Genomic DNA, 23,799 nt, shown 5'->3' with positions numbered 1-23,799 from the left:
CCATTGTCACAAGGATGAGTAGCGTTATATTTTCATAACATGACGTAAATTACGTACAACCATGGAATATAACAGCGACTACGTTTAATAAACAAATGCGTTATATCAGGAGGGGTGACGTCATAAAAAAACCAATTGTTATGATGCGCGCAACATACACAGAGACGCTTTGCACACACACACGAATGCAATCGCCGTGACCACAGTATACAGCAGCACACTACTGTAAAGCGTTAGCGGTGTAATATGTGTAGACAACACTTCATGCACAGCATACACGCGCTACAAGCGAGAATTGCGAAATTGCAACAGATTTGTTTTTGTCAAACTGTTAGCAGTGTTGTAACTGGTATGGCAGCTTGAGAGAGAAACAAACTGGTGAATGTGTTGGAGGCTATTATACTAGAGAGCCTACTACTCCCGTTAATGTTAGACAGTCGTGACAGGGCCAGAAGGCAAAGGATTTCCCATTCCGTATTACCACCGCCTGAACTGAGTAAGTTTCTTTGACACCGGTACTTCTATGCTACTAGCGCTGGACCTGGACCAGGGCCAGGTCCGTAGTCTACAGTTCATGTACCAGTGACTGCAGACAGAAGAGATTAGGCCCTACATTGTTAGAAAGTTCACATTCTCATACATCACCACAAACACTTACCTCAACAAGCTTGCTTTAGACCAACAGCGGCAGTTACGGTAGTCTTCTACAATTTAAAAAAAAATAATTTTACAACTGTCATTACAAAATCTAGCTGTTAGCTCTAACGTAACCGCTACGTAAATAGGCCCTCGCTATAGGCCTACGTATGATTGAATAGCGACTGTTCTAGGAATGCTCCTGCACGGCTATATGCCACGGAAGAACGAATTACCGATAGTAGGGCCTACGCGAAAGCCATCATAGTTATGGCTCGGTTTGGCTCGATTGCATACCACTAACAGTGCCGAGCGTTGTAACGCGCGTTCATGAATTTGACTTTGAATTTGAATTTGACGCGCTTCGGAAAAATATAATAATCCTCGACAAAAATATAACTTCCCGCGAGGATCTCAAATGTTATATTCCACCTCTGATAAGTCAATATCTGTATAATATCACTTTGAAGGGAAGAGAGAGGATTTGGTAGAAATTGAAACATGTGATTTGTGAAGGATTTCTTCAAATTGATTTAAAGTGAGAGAAGAGTAGTTTGCCACACCTACTTCTAATGAATGGAAAAAATTGCCTGAAAATGTAACACTATTTTCTTGTTTTCTCCTTCTTTTGTTTTATAATCATAATTTTCTAGTTATGATCATCATCATCATCAAAAATTGTCTGTCTGTTTGTTTTATCCCCTGTTCATTCAAACAAGCCTATCACATATTGTCTTTGGATGAAACTGATTATAGTAATAATTGTCATGATAATTGATATTATTATATGTTATTTTGTAAAGTGCAGTATGATATTTCACCTATGAAACAGGGTTAACATTATTTACTAGATATTGATTTCTTGATAATTGCACTGATTACAACCGTCATTATAATCATATCATTCATGTCATTGCTAATAATGAATTTGATTTTTAACAACTTTTCTTAAACACTGCACCTTCTTTGCTTCATCTCCATAGCTGTGTGTCGCGGTTCCTGCCCCTCTGGCGGTACCTGCACGGCGCCCAACAGGTGTACTCAGTGCCAGGACTCCTCCCAAGGGTACCAGTGTCAGGAAGGACATCCCAGGGTGTCAGGGGTCAACTACAGAGGTGAGAGGTCATCCATCTTCTCCTGTGCTGATCCTTTGTACTCCATCTTGCCAGTTTACCTGGGAGAGGAATTTACTGTAGATGTGATGTGATGTGGCATTTGCAGACATTCCAACTCTTCCGCTTTCTTTTACTTTGAGCTTGGATTTTTCAAATTCTAGTTGTATGTCTGCTACCACTATTACTGGATGAAAAGACTGGATGAAAAGACTACTTCAGCTTGTGATGTCACATGCGTAGAATGATATAAAGAAAGTATCATAAAGAAAATTCAACATATTTCACTTTTTGCACAAAGGAAAAGAGCACTTGACTTGCCTCTTTCAAAAGGCAGGGGGAATGATATTACTCTTGATATATGACAATTACAAGTGGAAGGAATGTGAACTTTCAAATCAAATCAATAAAAAAAAATCCTCATTCAGTTCTAGTAAGATATGGGTTAACTAAACACTCTTTTGATATGATAAGTGACTGGGGTGTCATAGACAGACAGATAGATACAGCTAACTAACAAGCTAATATAGTGAGATAGAGAGAGAGAGAAATGTATTTGGAGTACTCTTTAAGGAACAGTAACAGAGGAGAGATATAGCAAGAAAGAAAGAGAAAAAAATGGAGAGATGGTTTAATAGGTAGAGGAAAAGAAGAGAGGGGGGGGGGAGAATGAGAGGGAGAGATGAAGAAAGGTAGAGAAGGGGGTAGCAACTCCTGGCTGGTAGAGATGTTGATATAAGACATCTTCCTGCTTTGCTTAAGATCAAGGTAGAACACAGCATTGAAGGATTTATGATATTTTGGGATATGATCTGCTGCCAAGATGGATGACAGGTTGCCAAGGAGGGGGAAACACCCGTTACCATGGCATCCTTCATGGAGGAGTGATGGTTAGGACTTCTCTCAAAGACTCTCAAAGTAAATGCTTATAGTCTCTGCTCTAGACAACTATTAGAGCATTCAGTTCAACAGCCCATGAGTACTGTAAAACGAGGAATGTTCGCATGCATTTTGATTTCACAAATTTCATGAGATGCGAGCTTTGCAAAATTAAAATGCATGCTAAAGATCTTGTCTACACTATATGCATTGAATGTTAGAGGCAACTTGCAAAAATTTCATGCTGCAAATAAGGCCGTCGGCTCCCATTTGCGAAAATTTCATGCCGCGAATATATCATGTTTTACAGTATTTAAGTTACTCCCCATTTATACTGCACACTTAAGAGTAATCCAGGAGTGCTCATGAACCAGGCCCACTGAGCTCTGTATTATGAAGAGACAATCTGGTCCTGGAGCGCTCCTGAAGCACTCTAAACTCTATATGTGACCGTGCACCTCAAAACAAACATAAAGTCGCACACACTGATTTCGCGTGAGGACTGAAAATAAGTGAAATGGGTCAACCTAGCCGAACTTGACTTTTCATATTTTCTGAAAGAGCGGGTCTTCTTTTACATTATGCTAACATTTGGTATCATAAATCGGGCAGGAAAGTGTGTTTTTTTTAGCAGTTTATCTCGAACATTTTTGGTAGAATAGTGTGATTAGGCGTGTCTTTAGAATCCCTTTTTCATTTCTGAAAAACCTTGTCCTCACTCTTCACTTTCAACTCTGATAACTTTTGACAAGATAGTGCTATTGCTTTGAAAGTTGGCATTAATTATGGACAGAATGTGTTAATGAGGCATGCTTAATTTCCGTTTAATCTGATAATCCCTTTATTGTTGTTACTCTGGTGGTTAACTTCCTGTTTTTTGTCCCATTCATCGCACAGCCAGCACGGTTTGGTAAAGATTGAGCGCTTGAATAGACACTGTACTTCAGAGCCTCTTTTCTCAGTTCACACTTTTCCTGAGTTTGTCCTTTCTTTCCAATATTTAGATAGGTTAGGAGAGTCCATTTGATTTGAGTTATACATCATTTTAAAGCTCAAAGTCTGCATTTCCAGAATATGGTCTTAACTGAAAATTCATGTCTGGCGACTTTTTGTTTGTTTTGAGGTGCAGGGTCACATATAAGTGGTAACCAATGTTCAGAGCACTCCGGAAGTAGAATGCAATGCACACTGCACATACAGTTTGTATGTTATAAGTGCCTGTCATGTGTGCTCTCGAAGGTTACCATGACAGTTATGCCCCTCTCATCCACTGCACGTGTGGTCTCTGTATGAAACAGAACAGAGGAGGAGAACATAGAAGCATATAGTAAAGTTGAAGTGCTTCAGGGGTGCTCCTGGGCCTGAATTTGTGTGTGAATGGGGTATTAGTGTCACTGAGTCTGATACTTTCAACAATTAAGAGTCATTGCTTTGGTTTTTCTTTTTTGAAAGACTCAGAAAGACGTGCACAAATTTGGTTTTTGTATGACACCAGACAAAATGCAGGTGGTCCCTATATCCCCCACAACAACAACAACAACAACAACAGCAAATGGCTGGCATCAAATTATTGCTTGTACGGTATCATATCTTTGATTGCAATGTGAGCAATGAAACCAAAATGAAGGAGACCAATTTTGGTAGCATGGGGAAATGTGGGTGGTCCAATTGACTCGGTCTGTATTTGCTGCCAACCGGGGTACATTCAAAACCATGAAAAGCACCCGTCTGCCACCCATCAGCGAATGCATGCATTTCAATCCACGCTCATTGGTAACGGTTGATTCCACTCAAGATTCTCATGCAGCCATGTGTATTCTTACATACGTAGACATCAGTGATAGAGCTGTATACACTTACTGGGATTCTTGAATATATATAAACTGGGACCACCTTCTCATTCCATGAATTCCCACTACTATAAAAGTTGAAATTTTCGTGGTATTGAAATTTTCGCGCATTTTGCTCAACCACAAACTAGCGCAATAATAAAAGCATGACAAATATTTTTGCTTCCGATTAAAAACACACGAAACTCTTCTTTTCTAGCTGAGCGCGAAAAATTAGTCGCCCCCAAATATCCACTTTTACAGTAGACTAGGTTCTCATTCTGTGGATTCATCTAGATGGATGAAACAAAGGTCTGAAATTTGAGACTAATTATGGCTGGTCAAAGAAACCACGTCACAGAGCAAAGTGAACTGTGATGAAGAAGTCCCAAATTTTCCAGTTACAAAGTCAAGGTTTCTTTGAATCAAAATGTGAAATTTCTATTGACTATGACAGGTAAATTTCCCTGTGGGAATTACAAGAATATTTAATGCTGTTAATTCCATATAAAGGAATGAATGTGAAACCACTGAAATATGAAAGCAAAATGGATGGTATATCATCATATTTTAAGTGTTATTGTAACATCTGAAAGACATGATTTTAAAACTCAACAGGTATATGAATAATGACTCACATGTGGATAAAGTACAGAGTATCAAAAGGTCAGTACCAACTCAGTCAATAATGTCATTTTCCCGTCAAATAAATTTCCTGCTGTACATGCACCCTTGACAGTGATACAATCATTGTAGATATAGCTACAACCCTTGTATGGCAAACATATAGTGCATCATCGACAACGAAAAACATATAAATTGCATGGAATTTTTGCATTGGGACAAAAGTATAGTCAAAATATGTGCAGCTGACTAAATAAGTATCAGTCTAAAGCAAGAAGGCTTTAATGCACTGTGGTAATAGGAGTTACCACTTTCTTGCTCTTAACTGGTGCTATCAAGTTTGTGCGTCTGACAATTCTTTTATCTGTCTGGTTTGCAGATGCCGTGGTAAAAGGAGTTGCCACCTTCTTGCTCTTAACTGGTCGTATCAAGTTTGTGCATCTGACAGTACTTTTATCTGTCCGGTCTGTACGTGGATGCCACTTTCCACCATGTGGAAACACTTGCTCCCTTATCTGCCTGGTTGCTGACCCTCTATTGTTCTTTGATGCATGATGTAATGTCCATTGTAAAAGTGACAGAGACATACAGGATGTCTCTTGTCTTCTCTTGTCAATCTGGCTACATATTGTGATGAGATAAACAATGTGCAAAGAGAGAGAGAGAGAGAGAGAGACTCAGAGAGGAGGATAGATAGATAGAGAGAGAGATAGAGGAAAGGAGAGAAGGGAGGATGATAGATGGATAGGAGAGAGAGAGAGATAATGGGGAGATGAGGTAAACTTGGTTATCACTGATGATCTTAAGATTAAAGGGGCTGTACAGTACTGGTTGAGGTGGGGATTCATGGTTTTTACATTAAAGTGAGATAATGAGAAACATCTTATGAAATATGAAAGAGCATGTAATTTTAAGAAGGATTCAACATTTATTTGATGAAAATTGGTTTTCAAATGGCTGAGATATCCAAAAAAGTGATAATAATAAAAGACTACATGCCCCAACTTTATTAGGATCTCTTTGTTTCACCTTGTTTTTGGATATCTAGGCCACTTCAAAACCGATTTTCATCAAATGTGACCCTGCACCTCAAAACAAACAAAAAGTCGCCAGACATGAATTTTTAGTTAAGACCATATTCTGAAAGAGCAGACTTTAAGCTTTAAAATGATGTATAACTCAAATCAAATGGACTCTCCTAACCTATCTAACTATTGGAAAGAAAGCACAAACTCAGGAAAAGTGCGAACGGAGAAAAGAGGCTCTGAAGTACAGTGTCTATTCAAGCGCTTAATCTTTACCAAACCGTAATGGCTGTGCCATGAATGGGACAAAAAACAGGAAGTAAACCACCAGAGTAACAACAACGAAGGGATTATTAGATTAAATTGAAATTAAACATGCCTCATTAACACATTCTGTCCATAATTAATGCCAACTTTCAAAGCAGTAGCACTATCCTTTCAAAAGTTATTAGAGTTGAAAGTGAAGAGTGTGGACAAGGTTTTTCAGAAATGAAAAAGGGATTCCAAAGACACACCTAATCACACAATTCTACCAAAAAAGTTCGAGATAAACTGCTAAAAAATGCACTTTCCTGCCCGTTTTATGATACCAAATTTTAGCATAATGTAAAAGAAGACCCGCTCTTTCAGAAAGTATTAAAAAGTCAAGTTCGGCTAGGTTGACCCATTTCACTTATTTTCAGTCCTCACGCAAAATCAGTGTGTGCGACTTTATGTTCGTTTTGAGGTGCACGGTCACAAATAAACTTTTGATACCCCTTAGAATTGCATGCTCTTGGCATCTCATAGAATGGTTTCTGAATATCTCGCAAAACGTTAAAAACTAAATCCGCACCTCGACCAGAACTGTACACACCTTTTAAAAGTTCAGAATATTTTGACACATTCTAAATTTTGACAGGAGGAAGAAGGCTTATTACATGGAAGTAAAGCAGGGTAGGGGTTGATGGGGGGGGGGGGGGGGGAGGGGAGATTTGATGGAATATTGAAAGAAGGCTGAGGTTGTAGTTTATTGCTCTTTAATTCAAAACTCATTGTATCTAATTCTAGAAGTAAAATAAAGAAAAAAATAGAAAAGAAACAAACACAATGAAAAGAAAGTGGACAATTGAGCAATGTGAAGAATCATCAAATATCATGACAAAATTCTTCTCAGATATGATTAAAACGAAAAAAGTGAAAATATTCCAGGCAATTGTAAATCTTGATTGCATCAAATGGATGGGCACTTTGTAGTTCTAACCTAAACATTGCCTTGGCATTCTTGAAGACATTGCTGCAGAGCTCTTAAATTCAACACTCGGGCTTACAACCCAGTTTTTTGAGAGTGACATCATGATGACATCATAGTTGACTAATCGCGACAAAGTGGTTAGCCCGTCATGTCCTTGTCTGCAGATATTAGAGACTAAACTTTGATGACAATTAGACCTGTCATTCACAGGATAGTCTACACCTGGGAACGACCAGACGGAAAAAAAAAAATGGAAAAGTGCAGGAGAGCCTAAAAAAAGAAGGAAACCTTTAAATTCTTGAACCAAAATCAGGAGGTACTTGTTACAATTCCAGTTGGGGCACCTTAAGGCTGAACTGAAGTGCTTGCTTATGAAGGTGCATCCAGAATTCTTGCTACCCTCTCTATTATATACACTCAATGTGAGTGTACACCTGCAAGTATAAAGAATATGATGCATAATATACTACTTTACCAGCATGTTAAATACTTAAAGGGATGGTACAGTATTGGTGGAGCTTAGAATTGGGCTTTTGACTTTTTGCAAGATACCAAGAAAACACTTATGAAATAGTACAGAACATACCATTTTAAGAGGAATTCAAAGTTTATTTGATGAAAATCGGGTTTGGTATGACTGAAACATCCAAAAACAAAGTAAGACAGAGAGATCGTAATAAAACGTGGGTCCCACACTTTATTAGAATCCCTCCTTTTTGAATATCTCAGCCATTTTAAAACCAATTTTCATCAAATAAACATTGAATTCCTCATGAAAGTGCATGCTCTTTCGTATTTCATAAGAGGTTTCTCATTATCGCACCAAAAATGTTAGAAACCTGAAATTAGGTCTCAACCTAAAATATACGATCCCTTCAGCAGGTGTATCATTCTCATGAAGGACAACAGGTCAGGCTGGATTATTCCATGACTGATTTACTTTGTTATCAGATGATGTACATAGGGCCTATACCAGGCCTCGAATTAACCGACGGCCACCGACGGCCATGGCCGTCGGTGCCCCTCTCGTTGGCCGCAATGCCTTTTGTTTTTTGATCAAAGTTACGGCCAAAAAAAAATGTGCCCTTTTTCTTGGGGCCGTGGTGCCCTTTTAGAATGAAAGATATTATTTATGACGCATGATATGCCCTTTCTCAGAGTCTCTTTTTTAAGCTTGAACAACTTTCCTGATCTCAAATATCATACCTTCAGTTCACTCACGTCCCGATATATCTGATTCAAACTCAAAGTATCTTTCCGAGATACGAGACGACGTGTACGTACATGTACGCCCGACTGGCTTTTACCGTCCCGACTGCCTCCGCAGCGCAGCGGCCGCGAGTATGTACTAGCTAGGCAGCGCATATTCAGATAGAGTATGAAGAGTGAACTCCAAGTTCACCAAGAAAAAAGAAAAATCCCACGATGCCAAGGTGTGCCAAACTGGGGAATGGGGAGGGGTGGAGAGAGAGAGAGAGAGACCAATCAACAGAAGAAACCGCGCGTACTTGGCGCATTCTTGGAGGTCATGAACTGTCTGTCACAGACTAATCATAGCAATCTACACGCGCACGCAAATTCCTTTGCCTTGTGGTTTTGCCAGCCAGCTGTCGGAATGTGCTTTGAAGTTTCATGGCAGCCTGGCTGGCCTGAAAAGGTGTCGAGTTTCAATCAATACCTACTGTTGTTTTATTCCTGTTTAAAAAAATGTTGTTTCACCTGATAGAAACGCGGAGATCGGGAATGTGTTACAGCTGTAGGGAAGAGGTTTTTGTTGTGTGTTGCACTTTGTGTGTGTGTGTGTGTGTGTGTGTGTTTGTTTGTTTTTCTCGGTTTGTTTTTCTTCTTTCTTTTTTCATAAACACCAAACATGCCCTTTCCAATGTGGCCTTGGTGCCCCTCTGACTGACTTAAGTGCCCTGGCCTCTTGGAAAAAGTGCCCTTTTCTAAATGGCCGTGCCCCTCCAAAATCCTATTTCGAGGCCTGCTATACCCATAGTGAAATTTATACAACACCTCAGAATGATGTCGAATTGTGATTGGCCAAGAACATGTCACATGACATTCAATAGAAAATACCTATCAAACTCATTGAGAGTGACAGCCATACAATAGGCCCCTGGCATGGGCCTATAGCACGGCTCGAAGGTACTATAGCACGGCTTCGCGGGGGGCTACTAATGCATGGCCGCTCACAGAGTTCTGTGGCTCACACCCGTAGCAAAGCGCCAGCAAACTACATTGTACAGTGTACGTGCTGGCCGGCTGCGCTGCCGGTAAGTCTCACAGACCAGGCGCGGCGGAGTACTGCAACGTTAACGTGTACGCGCAGTTACTTTACCTAGCTAGTTGCATGTATTGCGGACTGTATACACCTAGCGGTACTGCTGTGTTTTTACTTTTGACTCTGATCTGCTACGTGGACCACAGTGATCCCAACATCAAGACTTCATTTCAAGTTGAGAAACCGTAATTTGATTATTTTTCTGTGTTTTTATACAAAATCATTTTCGGAAATAGACAAAGTCTAGACCTACTACTAGATCTACCGACATCTCAGATCGACCTAACAGTCAGGCCTAACTCGATCTAACGTTAGCGTAGAATGGGTATAGACCCTGTGGAGTTCGTGATTCCTGTGACTGTGTGGTCGAATCATGACGAGTGTTTGAAAGCAGTACACAGGGTGGTTTACAATTCTCTGCCTAATTGTTACATTTATTTTTGGGCCTTCCTGAGTTGGCGGTCACTAATTTTGTATTGTGATTGTGGACAAGGTGTTGTATAAAACGAATAATTTATGATTTTGTTCGTGCATTGGGGCACGTAATACCGCACTCGGCGCGAGATTCGCCACTGGTCTATTCAACGCGGCGCTACGCGCCTTGCTGAATAGACCAGTGGCTCATCTCGCGCCTCGTGCGATATTCGTGCCCTATGCACTCACAACTCATAAATTATTCGTATAATATAGCACTGCTCAGGGCATATCATGGTGATATGTTACCCTTTCACTTTGCCATTGATATGTCAATATGGTGATATGTCATCAAAGTTTGCAGGATCTGTCTAAAACTGATATCTGTTATCATGTGCTAAACCTTGTCACAGAGGAGTGAGACTGATAATTTAGGATAGTGCAGTGCACTGTTCAGATTGAGTCCTATATTCACCTGTTCCAAGGGTGTGATGTCAAGCACGTACTGTTGTATAAATGTGTTGTATAAATGTGTCAGGCCCAGCCTGATGTACAGTGATATGCACTTCTCTCTCTTGCAAGGGCGGACCTAGGAATTCCGTAAAGGGGAGACGCCTTTATAAAATTAAAGGGGGGGGGTGCATGCGCCCCCAATTTTTTTCATTTTATTTCTTTTGTTTTAAAAAAAAATGAAGAGGGGCGCGCACCCAATGTGCCCCCCTCAGGATCCGCCACTGCTCTTGGCTATAAAGTACCCAGCCAGTTTTCAATCAATAGTGAGATTCATACTGATGCAAATTAGCAGGATGCAAATCTCAAGATTTGTTTGGGAATCCAAATCCAAAGAAATCTTTTTTTTTTTTGAATTATCATAATTTGAGAAATGGCTCAATAATTTGCACCATGACTAGTGTGAGAAACACTGAAGTAGATAATCCTGAGATTTTTTTATTTGCCCATCATTTGAAATACACATCACAACTGTGCACAAACACAAGGGCAAGCAGTCACCAATCCGGTACATTTCAAGCATGGGCAGTTTGGTCAACAAATTAGTGCTATCGGCACTTAGATACAGTTTTTATTAAATGAATTACTTGTATATATCAGATACACATGGATGTTTCTGTCTATCTGAACAGGTACATAAAATCTTGATATATGGATTGTGATTGACACCCTGCTATTTTGTCTGTGTTGGGGTTATTCCAATACAAGTTCCAATTCAATCTTTATTTCCAATTCAATATAGATATAAAATACATGTGAATATGAGCAAATTGTACAAAAGTGTAGATATCAAAACATTGATAACATTGACAAAACAAGGAAATATTATGAAAAGGGAAAATCATGGGGAGAACAGATAGCATAGGTACATAAGGAACACAAGCTCATTAACATTGTGTGTAGTTAAGCAGAAAATGGTATGTGCGTAGAAAGGAGAACAGATAGCATAGGTACATAAAGAACACAAGCTCATTAACATTGTGTGTAGTTAAGCAGAAAATGGTATGTGCGTAGAAAGGAGAACAGATAGCATAGGTACATAAAGAACACAAGCTCATTAACATTGTGTGTAGTTAAGCAGAAAATGGTATGTGCGTAGAAAGGAGAACAGATAGCATAGGTACATAAAGAACACAAGCTCATTAACATTGTGTGTAGTTAAGCAGAAAATGGTATGTGCGTAGAAAGGAGAACAGATAGCATAGGTACATAAAGAACACAAGCTCATTAACATTGTGTGTAGTTAAGCAGAAAATGGTATGTGCGTAGAAAGGAGAACAGATAGCATAGGTACATAAAGAACACAAGCTCATTAACATTGTGTGTATAGTTAAAGGACAAGTTTACCTTCATAAACATAAGGATTGAGAGAATGTAGCAATATTAGTAGAACACATCATTGAAAGTTTGAGGAAAATTGGACAATCCATTCAAAAGTTATGAATTTTTGAAGTTTTTGTGCAGTAACCGCTGGATGAGAAGACTACTGCAGTGTGTGAATAACTTAGATATCACATGCGTACAACAATATAAGGAAAATATAAAGAGAATTTCACAAAATTTCATCTTTTGAAAAAAGTACACATTCGCCCGACTCGTTACCGACAAATGTTATGGGTAATATTATTCCCCCTGCCTTTAGAAAGAGTCAAGTCAAGTGCTCTTTTGTTATGCGAAAAAAGTGAAAATATGTTGAATTTTCTTTACATTTTCTTTATACTGTTGTACGCATATGACTCACAAGCTGTAGTAGTCTCCTCATCCAGCACAAAAATTTTAGAAATTCATAACTTTTGCATCGATTGTCCAATTTGCCTCAAACTTTCACTGATGTGTTCTACTAATATTGTTGCATTCTCTCAATCCTTATGTTTATGAAGGTGAACTTGTTCTTTAATCAGAAAATGGTATGTGTGTAGAAAGCCAGAATAGGCTTTTTATGTTGCTCATATGAATAAGACATATGACAAAATGACACTAAATGACATTAAAAATGACACTAACAGTGTCATTTTGCCATTCACAGAGACAAAATAGCAAGATGGTTATTGTAGACATCAAGCTTCCCAGAGCTTCTGTTTTGCCGTTTCTCCTACCTCCTCCCTCCCCCCCCCCCCCAACATCCTTTTCTCTCCATCTCTTCTCTAGCTGGTAGTCAGGGACCTGTCGTCCTCAATCTCAGCCAGGATGTATCTGCATCACTGACAGGAAGGAGATGGGGTGGGGGGGGGGGGGGGTGGGGGGTGGGGGTGGACACTAGTGAGGAGAGAGAGGAGAAATGCTGGACAAGATGAAGAGACGTCTATACATGCACACACACATACACACACACACATATGCACACCAAACAGATATTACACAAGCAAACATATAAGCCTATACAAACACATACATAATTATACACATTATGTAATCAGACACAAAAGGCATTAAAGTGTTTTTTCTGTTTTTTTTTCAGTTGAGAATTGTTATAAAGGAATTGTGCATTGTTGATTTTTCTCACATGCTGCTTATAGCAAGTCTCAGCCATCATTATCATAACTTTGATATGTTTCTCGCAAGTACATATTTGCCAAAGCAGGAGAATATTAATTCTGCAATCTGTGAACACAGTTAAAAGCATAATATGTAACCGTGCACCTCAAAACGAACATAAAGTCGCACACACTGATTTTGCGTGAGGACTGAAAATAAGTGAAATGGGTCAACCTAGCCGAACTTGACTTTTTCATATTTTCTGAAAGAGCGGGTCTTCTTTTACTTTAAGCTAAAATTTGGTATCATAAAACGGGCAGGAAAGTGTGTTTTTTAGCAGTTTATCTCGAACACTTTTGGTAGAATAGTGTGATTAAGTGTGTCTTTAGAATCCCTTTTTCATTTCTGGAAAACCTTGTCCACACTCTTCACTTTCAACTCTAATAACTTTTGAAAGGATAGTGCTACTGCTTTGAAAGTTGGCAGTAGTTATGAACAGAATGTGTTAATGAGGCATACTAAATTTAAGTTTAATCTGATAATCCCTTCATTGTTGTTACTCTGGTGGTTTACTTCCTGTTTTTTTGTCCCATTCATCGCACAGCCAGCACGGTTTGGTAAAGATTAAGCACTTGAATAGACACTGTACTTCAGAGCCTCTTTTCTCAGTTCACACTCTTCCTGAGTTTGTGCTTTCTTTCCAATATTTAGATAGGTTAGGAGAGTCCATTTGATTTTAGTTATACATCATTTTAAAGCTTAAAGTCTGCTCTTTCAGAATATGGTCTTAACTAAAAATTCATGTCTGGCGACTTTTTGTTTGTTTTGAGGTGCAGGGTCACATATATTACAATTTGCAGATGAAACAAAATGTCAGCTGTAGTGCTTCAGAATAGTTCTAAAATATGAGTTAGGGATAGAAACAACCAGTGTAAAAATTTGAATAAGTATAATCAATGTTAAGTATTGTTAGTTAAACAAAATGTGAACAATAGTTATACTGAAAATGTTTCTAGGCTAAACCGTCTCTGGTTATGGTTTAATGAGAAAAGTAGTGATATCTCCTTATATTTAAGGCTTTATTGCAAAATGTTTACATGTTAGGGTATTTTGTGATGCAACTGACCTATTCATATGCATCAAATGTGATATCGCAAACATTTTTTAAATCACTGCTCCCAATGGTAAACAGTATCTTTAATGTCGTTCTGCATCTTACTTTGATCTACATTAAACCAGAATACTTCAAAACAACAAAAAAGAAGGCAAAGAAGAGTATAGACACCTTTTGCAAACAGAAGGAAAATAAGTTGTAAATTCTTACTTATTTAGGTAAGGTTGTTGTTTGTTGCTCTGTTTCTTGGTTTGTTGTTTTTCTGATTGTTATTAAGGCTGTGCCTTCTGGGAAATCCCCTATAAACTTGAGGCCATTAGTCAAACCCGATGTCAGTGTCAAAATGTGTTTGGGACATCTTGGTCAGTTAAAGAGAGAAAGCGGGAGGGAGATTGAGAAGGAGAGATGGAGAGGGAGAAGGATAGAGAGAGAGAGAAACAAAGAGAGAGGGAAGAGAAAGAGACAGAAGCAGAAAAATAGAGAGAGGGAGGGAGGGGGAGAGAGAAGAGGGGGAGGGGGAGGGGGAGAGAGAAGAGGGGGAGGGGGAGGGGGAGAGAGAAGAGGGGGAAGGAGAGGCAAGAAATGGTTGACTCCCTCTACCACCACCTGTCTGTTCATGCCCCGCCCCCCTGTGTACATTCTCAATGTAAAACCATGTGTCTGTTCAGACTGTGTTATCTACATCTCACGCTGTAGTTGTGTATCATTCAGAGATATAAATCAACATATCTAAAGCGTGAGAACATTGTCTTGTTTGTGACAGAGAAAATATATATCTTTTTAATACTTGGCTCCTGTCTTCAAAAGAAGGGTCTATTTGGTGGTTGAGAAATATACTTGCTATGTTAAGAAAATTATGATTCCAAGCAAATCTTTTAAAATTCACCATTTGTGTGGAGTGGTAAGTGAAGAAATAAATATGAACAGAGGGATCATTCCACAGTTGGTGCTGTTCGTAGCAAATTGTCTGAAGTCATCAACCTCTTTGAAGTGATAAAACATCTATGAGGGGGAAGTTTTGGCTTTAGGAGGGAAATAATGTACTCTCAAAAGCAAAGTTTGTTATGAAATTTCTGTGAAAAATATCATGATTATAATGATTTGGTTTGAAGAGAGCAAAAAAAAAAAAAAAATAGAAGCATGCTAATGCAATCCTTTGCTGAATATACTATGTCTGTGTCAAAATGATATGAAAATAACTATATTCTTTGCAGTATTCTGAAGTTTTTTCTTTGCTTTTGTTTTTTGTCTTTGTTAAGAGTGTGGTACGGTACCCAGGTGATAGCAGCAGGGGAAGCCCACCATGCAGGAAATAGATTCCTCATGTTCACAAATCCGCAATAATCCAAACAGTGTTCCTTGATCCAATGCAGTATAGAATTCATGGGCTCATACTGGGCAACCTGCAAGATTATTTCAAACCAGTGGAGGAGTTTAAAGTGGGAGAATACCCTTTCATTCAAAGACCCAAGTTTTAGAAAACTAGCATTAAGAAGTACATATAATGAAACCTTTTTTTTTCCTACTGTATGAAAGAAGACTTTAAACCTTATAGTTGCCAGTAAGATGTGAGCAGGAAAACTTATTACAGTTCATTTCCATACCATGATCAATCTGCCATTAATTAACTCTTTATGTACCATGTTTGCACGCCGCCTCTGTCGACGGTGTGCCAAGTTCGCATATTCTGCTCAAACGCACAAACCCACCCAAACCAATCAATAAATTGCCAAATGCCACAGTACATTGAAAGTATTTTTTACAATAACATCCTGTCACATGTAGCTTGCATTTTATATGGTGATTGCCTTTGAAGCGATATTTTATAACAGTTATATTGAATTTGCATGTAAATTTTAAGTTTCTGTTACTGTTTTTTGTGCAGAAGTCATGGCTCTACAATATTGTAGCTAATGGTCATTTGAAAGAAAATGATCATAGATTTGTCATAAAATTTACATCAAAGCAACGCTTGACATTTTCTCTACAGCTTTGCTCATCACATGCCGAGGGTAGCAAAAATCTATGAAAGTTATATAGATTTGAAAAGAAAAAAATGTTTTCATAAAGCATAACTTCGATGCTGTCTCAGAGTATTGTGGCACAAAGGGGGTTTACACCACGACACATAAAAGAGTTAAAGAGTAGAGAGACATCACATGAATAGAATACTGAAAGTTCACTCAAAACTGGACTTTAACTATTAAAGAAGGATCGGAATATGACATTTTCCATGGTTTCATCAAAGACTGATATTGATCACAATATCATACAATGTATACTTATCAGCCAAAGTTATAATGTTATCCAGTTACAACTCTCTCATTAACTTGTGCTCAACTACCGTACATAAAAAAAAAAAAAAAAATTCACATCTTTAGTTGAATGAATATTTATATTCATTCATTCTCCACTCATTGGAAGGATTACTCTTTCAGCCATAGCTAAGGCTGATTTTCAAAGGGATTCTTGCCATACAGTAATAAGAACAACAATTATACGCTTAACATTTTGTCAGTGTGGGGACAAAGCAGAGTAAGGTGCATATAATTTTATTCACAATTGTCGACACAGAGAAAAAATGAATATGATGATGCAAATATCACTCAACACTAAAATTAAAATAGAATGTTTTCTACGATGAAAGTGTCCTGTCTGTTCCAATAAGCCAGTTCGTAGTTCCACTTTGCGCATGAGCAGAAAAAGGTCATTTGTACCAAAAGGCACGTTGGTTTTTAAATTCACTGAGATAAGCATCTGTCATATAATGATTATTCATGCAATCCTTGTAAACGTTGCTTGCCAGTACATCCACCTGACAGCAAACCTGGTATTTGGCAATGAATAAAAACATTTTTTTTTAATGCGTTAAATGCAAAACAATGAAATGGATGCTTCCCTGACGGTTGATTGATGGAACATTCAGGTCACCTGGTCTATGCAAGTTCATTCATTGTTTGAACAAGGATTCCATGAATTTTTACGTCGGGCAAGCTTACCGGTACGCATAATGTCTCTTTGAAAATGATTGAAGTGCCTAACCAACTGAGAAAAAAGAAAGGTCATTTGTACCAACGTGCCCATGAGCTAAGTACGAACTGGCTTATTACCAGTTCCTTTTCATCCAAGACTGACACTGTGTCTGAACATTGAGTGATGTTTTCCTTTAAATCCTAGTGAGTGGGATGGAATAGGTTGATGGAAAGCAGCAGCAAAAAGAATCAACACATTTTCACAGCTGGCACCCTTGTGAAATCTGTCCACTTTGTTCAGTTTTTCAAACTCTCCCCCAAGGTAGTCATGCTGTTGTGTCACATTGTGATGTAGTCTCAGCCGGTATGAAGCCGATTGCGACATTCGCAGCACGATGTTGAGGGGCTGTCGTATAGCAATCCCATCATCGCAGGGTGGTGCACGCTCCAGCTGATGGCAGCACTGCACCTGATTAAAGACTCAGTCCAGAGTGGTCAAATTCATGTTTCAAGTGTTCTGTACCTCTCTACCTCTCTCTATCAATGATTTTTTTTCAACTATTTTTATGAATCATAATTCTCATATCTGCCAATCCATACCTACTGTGAGAGCTAGGGTACAGGCAGCATTTCAAAAAATCATTTCATGTAAAAGAATATAATAAAGGATAAGATCATTTGTATTGTGCATTACTTTCCAAGCAGGTTTGATTCTCATAAATCTAATGTGCATCAGTAACTGAGGGCATCTATATATACAATATGCCTATTGACAACCCCCCCCCCAAAAAAAAAAAAAAATCACAAACAAACAAACAAACAAACAAACAAACAGACAAACAACAAGCAAAAAAGATACACATATAACATATAACTGTCTTCATGGCATTGCATGAAAGGAGTTTACACATATTTCAAAAACATGTCTGCAATACAATTTGCCAAGTAGCATGCTACTACTAAGAGTATAAAAATGAATTATGTATACTGGTGCAACCTTGTGTGGAATATCTTTATTACAATCATGATAAAATGATACATTAGTATCATTTGGCTGTGTAAATCAGTCCTTCACAATGTGTGATGAGCTGGTTTGAAGTCCCATCGATTGGGTCAAGACAATCTCACAATATCCTTGTTTGGATGCCATGATATCCTCCGCCGTTGCACCTGTTGAACACCTTCCCAGCATGCCCTGCTTCTATCCCAGAATTCCAGCTGTGAGTGTGATCCTCTGCCATGGTAATCGCTTCCACAATGTAACCCTTGTCCTATTTATGGCATCATGCAAATAGTACAGTACTTGTACCAAGTTTATTTTATATTATGCAATATAAGAAAGGGTAGTATGAGCTTTGGATTGTTAAATGTTAGGGTACAAAATTTCTGGGACTTATCAACTTCCGGTAAATTGAAAGCAGACATGAGGATGATGTTTTAAAAAAAAAGAAGACTATGAATTAATTTTGAACCCTGAGATATAAAGGCATCTCCCTGGTTTGTTCTCAGTTTCTAACGTTTAATATATCCCAGTTTTTAATCTTAGATGTTTTGTATATCATAACAATCTGTTTCTTGGAGTAAAAATGTCAATTATCTAGTGGTATTGTCCATGTCACTGTTGCCTAGCAGCATGTTGCCTAGCAACAGTAATATCATCATCATCAGCCATCCCCATTACAGAAGACTGGAGCCAGTGCCTGTGGTGGTCCAGCTCTCAGTAAATCTTGTGTATCAGCGGGAGGGACAAATTTTGTCAGCCAGGGTTCAACTTTTGAAAGAAGTTTGCCACTTTTCTTTGCCTTCCTTTCATTCACTATTGTTCCATCTTTAAACGGGGGGGGGGGGGGGGGGGGGGGGGGGGGGGGTCATTCTTTTGCCAGAATCAATGTTACAGATATTTTATCACACAGGTGAATATTGACAGGGACATGTAATGTGTGTGTGTGGGATTCAAAGAGATAGCAGGAGGGAAGTCAACCATGGTTCAAGACTTGTCTGAAGTTTGTTTTTTTTCTTTTCATTTACATTCAGTTATAGATCATGAATTTCTCTCTTGTTTTTTGTTTGTTTTGTTTTTGAGTAGAGAAAGGTGATACTTGTGCAGTTATATTCTTTCTTTTTTTCTGTGGGAATCAATGTTGTGGGATTTTTTTTTTTCTTTTGCTGCCGACAGATGAGCATTGTGGTAATGATTTGATATATGTGTGTGTCACAAATGTACACACTAGTAGTTATGTACACGTACATGTATGATGTACTGTATGCCTGGCTGTTTAATGTGTATGTACACAGGTGGACCAGATTAATGGAGAACATTCTATGTGGTATAGATATAGTACATACAGGCTGACCAGATCAGTGGAGAATTTTCTAGGTGGTATACAATGTAACTACACAGTACATGCATGTAAGAGGAAATACATTATAACTCACTCAATCTAGAATGATTTCACCCTTTCCAGAATTTTCTGGGAAGTGCTTACATATTTGGCTGAGTGAGGCACTGTCCCTGTAGCCCAATGTGATTGGTAGTTATTCTTGGTAATGATGTTTTGTACATAGTTAGGCCGTGAGTCATCCAGGTTTCCTGGAACTTGGACTGGCTAGTAGGTTGGAGAGAGTTATAGAATGTGCTAGAAGGGGGTGAATGGATAGTATATAAGCCAGAGAAATTCTGCAGTAGGCAGAGTACCCAACACCTCTGCTCTGAGAGTTACGTCACTTCTGGCTCTGAAGCGACTTGTTATAGTCAGTCCTGTGTTACCTGCTGACCTGTTATGTTTGTGGAGATAAGGCCTGGGAGACATTTTGCCTGCAGAGAATTAATGTGCCTTCATTGGACTCCATATTTTAATGTCAACGGACATTGCTACGGCAAAGCTGTGACGGGCTGGATTCCTAGCTGGACAATATAAAGTGAATCATCATTCAACGCATCGACTGGACGTGGTCGTTGGATTCTGCACATTTCGCTGGGAACATTATACGGTGGATCTATTGTGGACATATACCCTGGATTTATAACGCGGACTATTGTAACCTGTACCTCTGGAGTTACGTCAGAGGAATCATTCATCGGTGCATCGCGGATCATTCGTTTGTGCATCGAGCATCGTATTTGGACATTTCCAGGGATATTGCGTGTAATGCGTACGTAAGTGATTCCATTACTGACTTATATTTGTTTCTATTGATCATTATTGTACTGATGTGAAACCAATTACGAGTCTGTACCTACAATATCATTGTTAATAAACCGCCTGAACATCAGTTGATTGTTTCTTTTGTGCGATCATTCTCGGAGTGATTTTGGTCGTAACAAAATTGGGGGCTTGTGTCCGGGAATTGAATTTAAAGCCAAAATATAGAATTTGGAACGTTCCGGAATCCAGAACATTGGTACAGACAAAATACGAGTTGAGTTGATTGTTCAATTGTATATTGTGTGTAATACAGTGTGACAATGTCAATCAGTACAATGGATGTTCAGGCATTTGTTCAGAGGACAGATTTGTCCCTCAAAGATTTGCAAAGGTTACGCAAATGTGATTTGACCGCTGTTGCACAGCATTTAAATGTAGATGTTCCACAAGGTGCAAGAAAGGCAGAGATTCTTGACTTAGTAGCTGGTTACATGGAGCTCAAAGAAGAAATTGACACTCCAGATCGAGCTCAAATTTCCGATCAAACACGGCTTGAGCTTGCTCGATTGGAACTGGAGAAAGAGAAGATGAGATTAGAAATGAAGGAAAGGGAAAGGGCTAGAGAAATAGAAATGGAAATGCAGAAACTTGAAATGGAGCATCAAATGAAATTGCGTGAGATAGAATTGGCTCATGCACAGATTGTCGAAAATCATGAAAGGGCTCCCCCTGAATTTGATTTGGCCAAGAACATTCGATTGGTGCCAAAGTTTGAAGAAAACAGAGTTGATGCATATTTTGTGTCATTTGAGAAGGTGGCTAACAGTTTGAACTGGCCACAGGAATTTTGGCCCTTGCTCCTTCAAAGTGTGTTTGTCGGCAAAGCAGCTGATGTGTACTCATCTCTCTCTGAAGAGCAATCACGTGACTATGCTACAGTCAAGAAAGCAGTGTTGAATGCTTATGAGTTGGTGCCAGAGGCGTACAGACACAAGTTCAGAAATTTGTACCGCAGACCAGGCCAGACACATGTTGAGTTTGCTCGTGAAAAAGAAATGACGTTTGATAGGTGGTACAGATCCCTGAAGGTGGATCAGGATTTTGAAAACTTACGTGAGGTTGTTCTCTTGGAAGAATTCAAAAAGAGTGTTGCTTTCAGTGTGAGGTTGCATCTGGAAGATCACAAAGTGACAAGTTTGCATAAAGCAGCCTTTATGGCTGATGAGTATGAGCTCATCCATAGAAATGAGAACAGACCACCTGTCAGGAATTTCTCTGGAAATAAGAGAGACAAAAATCAGTCGAGCAACCAATGGAATGCTGGTTCAGGAATGTTGTCGGCACCACAGCCTCAATTTGACAAAGGGTCCAGTACAAGTGCAAATGTCATCAAATGTTTTCATTGTCACAAGAAAGGGCATGTAAAGTCACAGTGTTGGAAGTTGCAAAACAAAACAAAGAAGGACATGGGATTTGTCATGTCAAAAAGTGTCCTATCCGAAAACAGTGTCCCGTTCAGTGAAACACAGGCCATTGAAAGTCAATCTCCCAAATTCAAAGATAGGATGAAGCAGGTGGATGAGAGCTATCGTAGCTTTTTGTTTGATGGTGAGGTGACCCCATGTACTTCTGGTGAGGCAGGTAAGCCAGTGGTCATCCTGCGGGATACGGGGGCTTCTCAGTCATTGATGGTGGATGGTGGTATGACTTTTCCACCAGATAGTGCAGTGAATGCAAAAGTCTTGATTCAGACTGTTGATGGCAGTTATATGTCAGTGCCACTGTATAGAGTGGATTTGAAGTGTGACCTAGTTTCTGGTCCTGTTACTGTTGGAGTTGTTCCTGAGTTGCCCATGGCAGGCATTGACTTTTTGTTGGGGAATGACTTGGCTGGGGACAAGGTGGTTGCGTCTCCAGTTGTTTCGGAGAAACCAGTGGTGGTTGCTGAAACTGAGCAGTTGCAGGAGGAATTTCCTGGGATTTTCCCAGATTGTGTTGTGACTAGGTCTCAGGCTCGTAGAGCTGTTCAAGATGATGCGGATTCTGTTGATGTGGAGGAGAATTCCGGTGTTTGGTTGGCAGAAACCTTTTTCAAGGATTTAAATGATGGGGTTGCTGTATTAGGCTCCAAGGCTAACAGTGATGGGCTGTTTAGCAAGTCTTCCTTGGTTGAAGCACAGCAGGCAGACTCTGAGTTGAAAGGCTTGTCTCAGACGGCGTGTTCTGAGGCTGAGGCTGAAAAGGTCCCTGAGTGCTATTATGTCAAAGATGGCATTTTGATGAGGAAGTGGAGACCTCCCCATAGGCCAGCTGATGAGGATTGGACGGTGGTCCGTCAAGTTGTTGTCCCTCCTAGTTACCGCGGTGAGATCTTGAGGATTGCTCACGAGTTACCAGTTGGCGGCCATTTAGGCGTCAGAAAGACAAAGGATCGGATCATGAGGCATTTCTATTGGCCAGGGTTGAATGTGGATGTGGCTGAGTTTTGCAAGACTTGTCACACATGTCAGGTGGCTGGTAAACCACAGCATTCAGTGAAGCCGGCGCCATTGATTCCGATACCTGCGTTTGAAGAACCATTCAGTCGGATTCTAGTTGACTGTGTTGGACCTTTGCCTAGGACTAGGTCGGGTCATAAGTACCTCTTGACAATCATGGATATGTCCACACGGTTTCCAGAGGCTATCCCATTGCGAAATATCACTGCTAAGACTGTGGTAGATGCTCTAGTGCAGTTTTTCACTAGGTATGGGTTGCCCAAGGAAGTGCAGTCTGACCAAGGGTCAAATTTCATGTCAGGCATATTTCAAGAGGTGATGTATCGTTTGGGTGTGAAGCAGCTGAAGTCGTCAGCTTATCATCCCCAATCCCAAGGTGCGTTGGAGCGCTACCACCAGACCCTAAAGACAATGATTAGGGCATTTTGTGAGGAGTATCCCGAGGATTGGGATAAGGGCATCCCTTTCCTGCTGTTTGCAACGAGGGACTCCCCAAACGAGTCGACGGGTTTCAGCCCATTTGAGTTGGTGTACGGTCATGAAGTCAGGGGCCCACTGAAGCTCATCAAAGAGAGATTCATGACTGAGGATGATGAGGTCCACCTACTTGACTACGTGTCAAAGTTTCGTGAAAGGCTTTCCAAGGCTTGTGAGGTAGCTAGGGAACACTTGAAAGTGTCACAAGACTCTATGAAGAGAAAGGCAGACAAAAATGCCAAAGCCTGAATTTTCAATCCAGGTGACAAAGTTCTTGTACTGCTGCCCATACAAGGTGAACCACTGAAAGCCAAGTTCAGTGGCCCATACTGTGTCAAAAGGAAACTCAGTGATGTGAACTATGTGATCAGTACGCCAGACAGAGGCAATGATCAAAGGACGTGTCATGTCAACATGCTGAAAGAGTGCTATGACAGAAAGTCAGTTGGTGTGACATAGGTAGTGGATAGCACGGTAGAAGTTAAGGGTGAAAGGTTTTCACCTCAAATCACACATGAATAGTGTTCAGTTTATCCATTACTGATGTATGCAATTTGAGTTTGACATGAT

General features: G+C 39.6%; 1 protein-coding gene across 1 annotated transcript in view; it reads left to right on the top strand.

Moving 5' to 3' along the window:
* The first annotated feature begins 523 nt into the window (after positions 1-523).
* LOC139722349 (uncharacterized) overlaps positions 524-23,799 on the top strand; it is a 104,387-nt gene continuing 81,111 nt past the window's right edge. The window contains exons 1-2 of the mRNA XM_071633687.1: positions 524-560; positions 1,620-1,751. Coding sequence (XP_071489788.1) covers positions 524-560; positions 1,620-1,751 — 169 coding nt within the window. The remainder of the gene's footprint in view (positions 561-1,619; positions 1,752-23,799) is intronic.

Source organism: Diadema antillarum, unplaced genomic scaffold, assembly GCF_040938485.1.
Source record: "Diadema antillarum isolate AM-2024a unplaced genomic scaffold, OU_Dant_1.0 scf00000001, whole genome shotgun sequence".
NCBI lineage: Eukaryota > Metazoa > Echinodermata > Echinoidea > Diadematoida > Diadematidae > Diadema > Diadema antillarum.
Note: the sequence above shows the minus strand (reverse complement) of the source record. Positions and strands in the feature narration are given on the sequence as shown.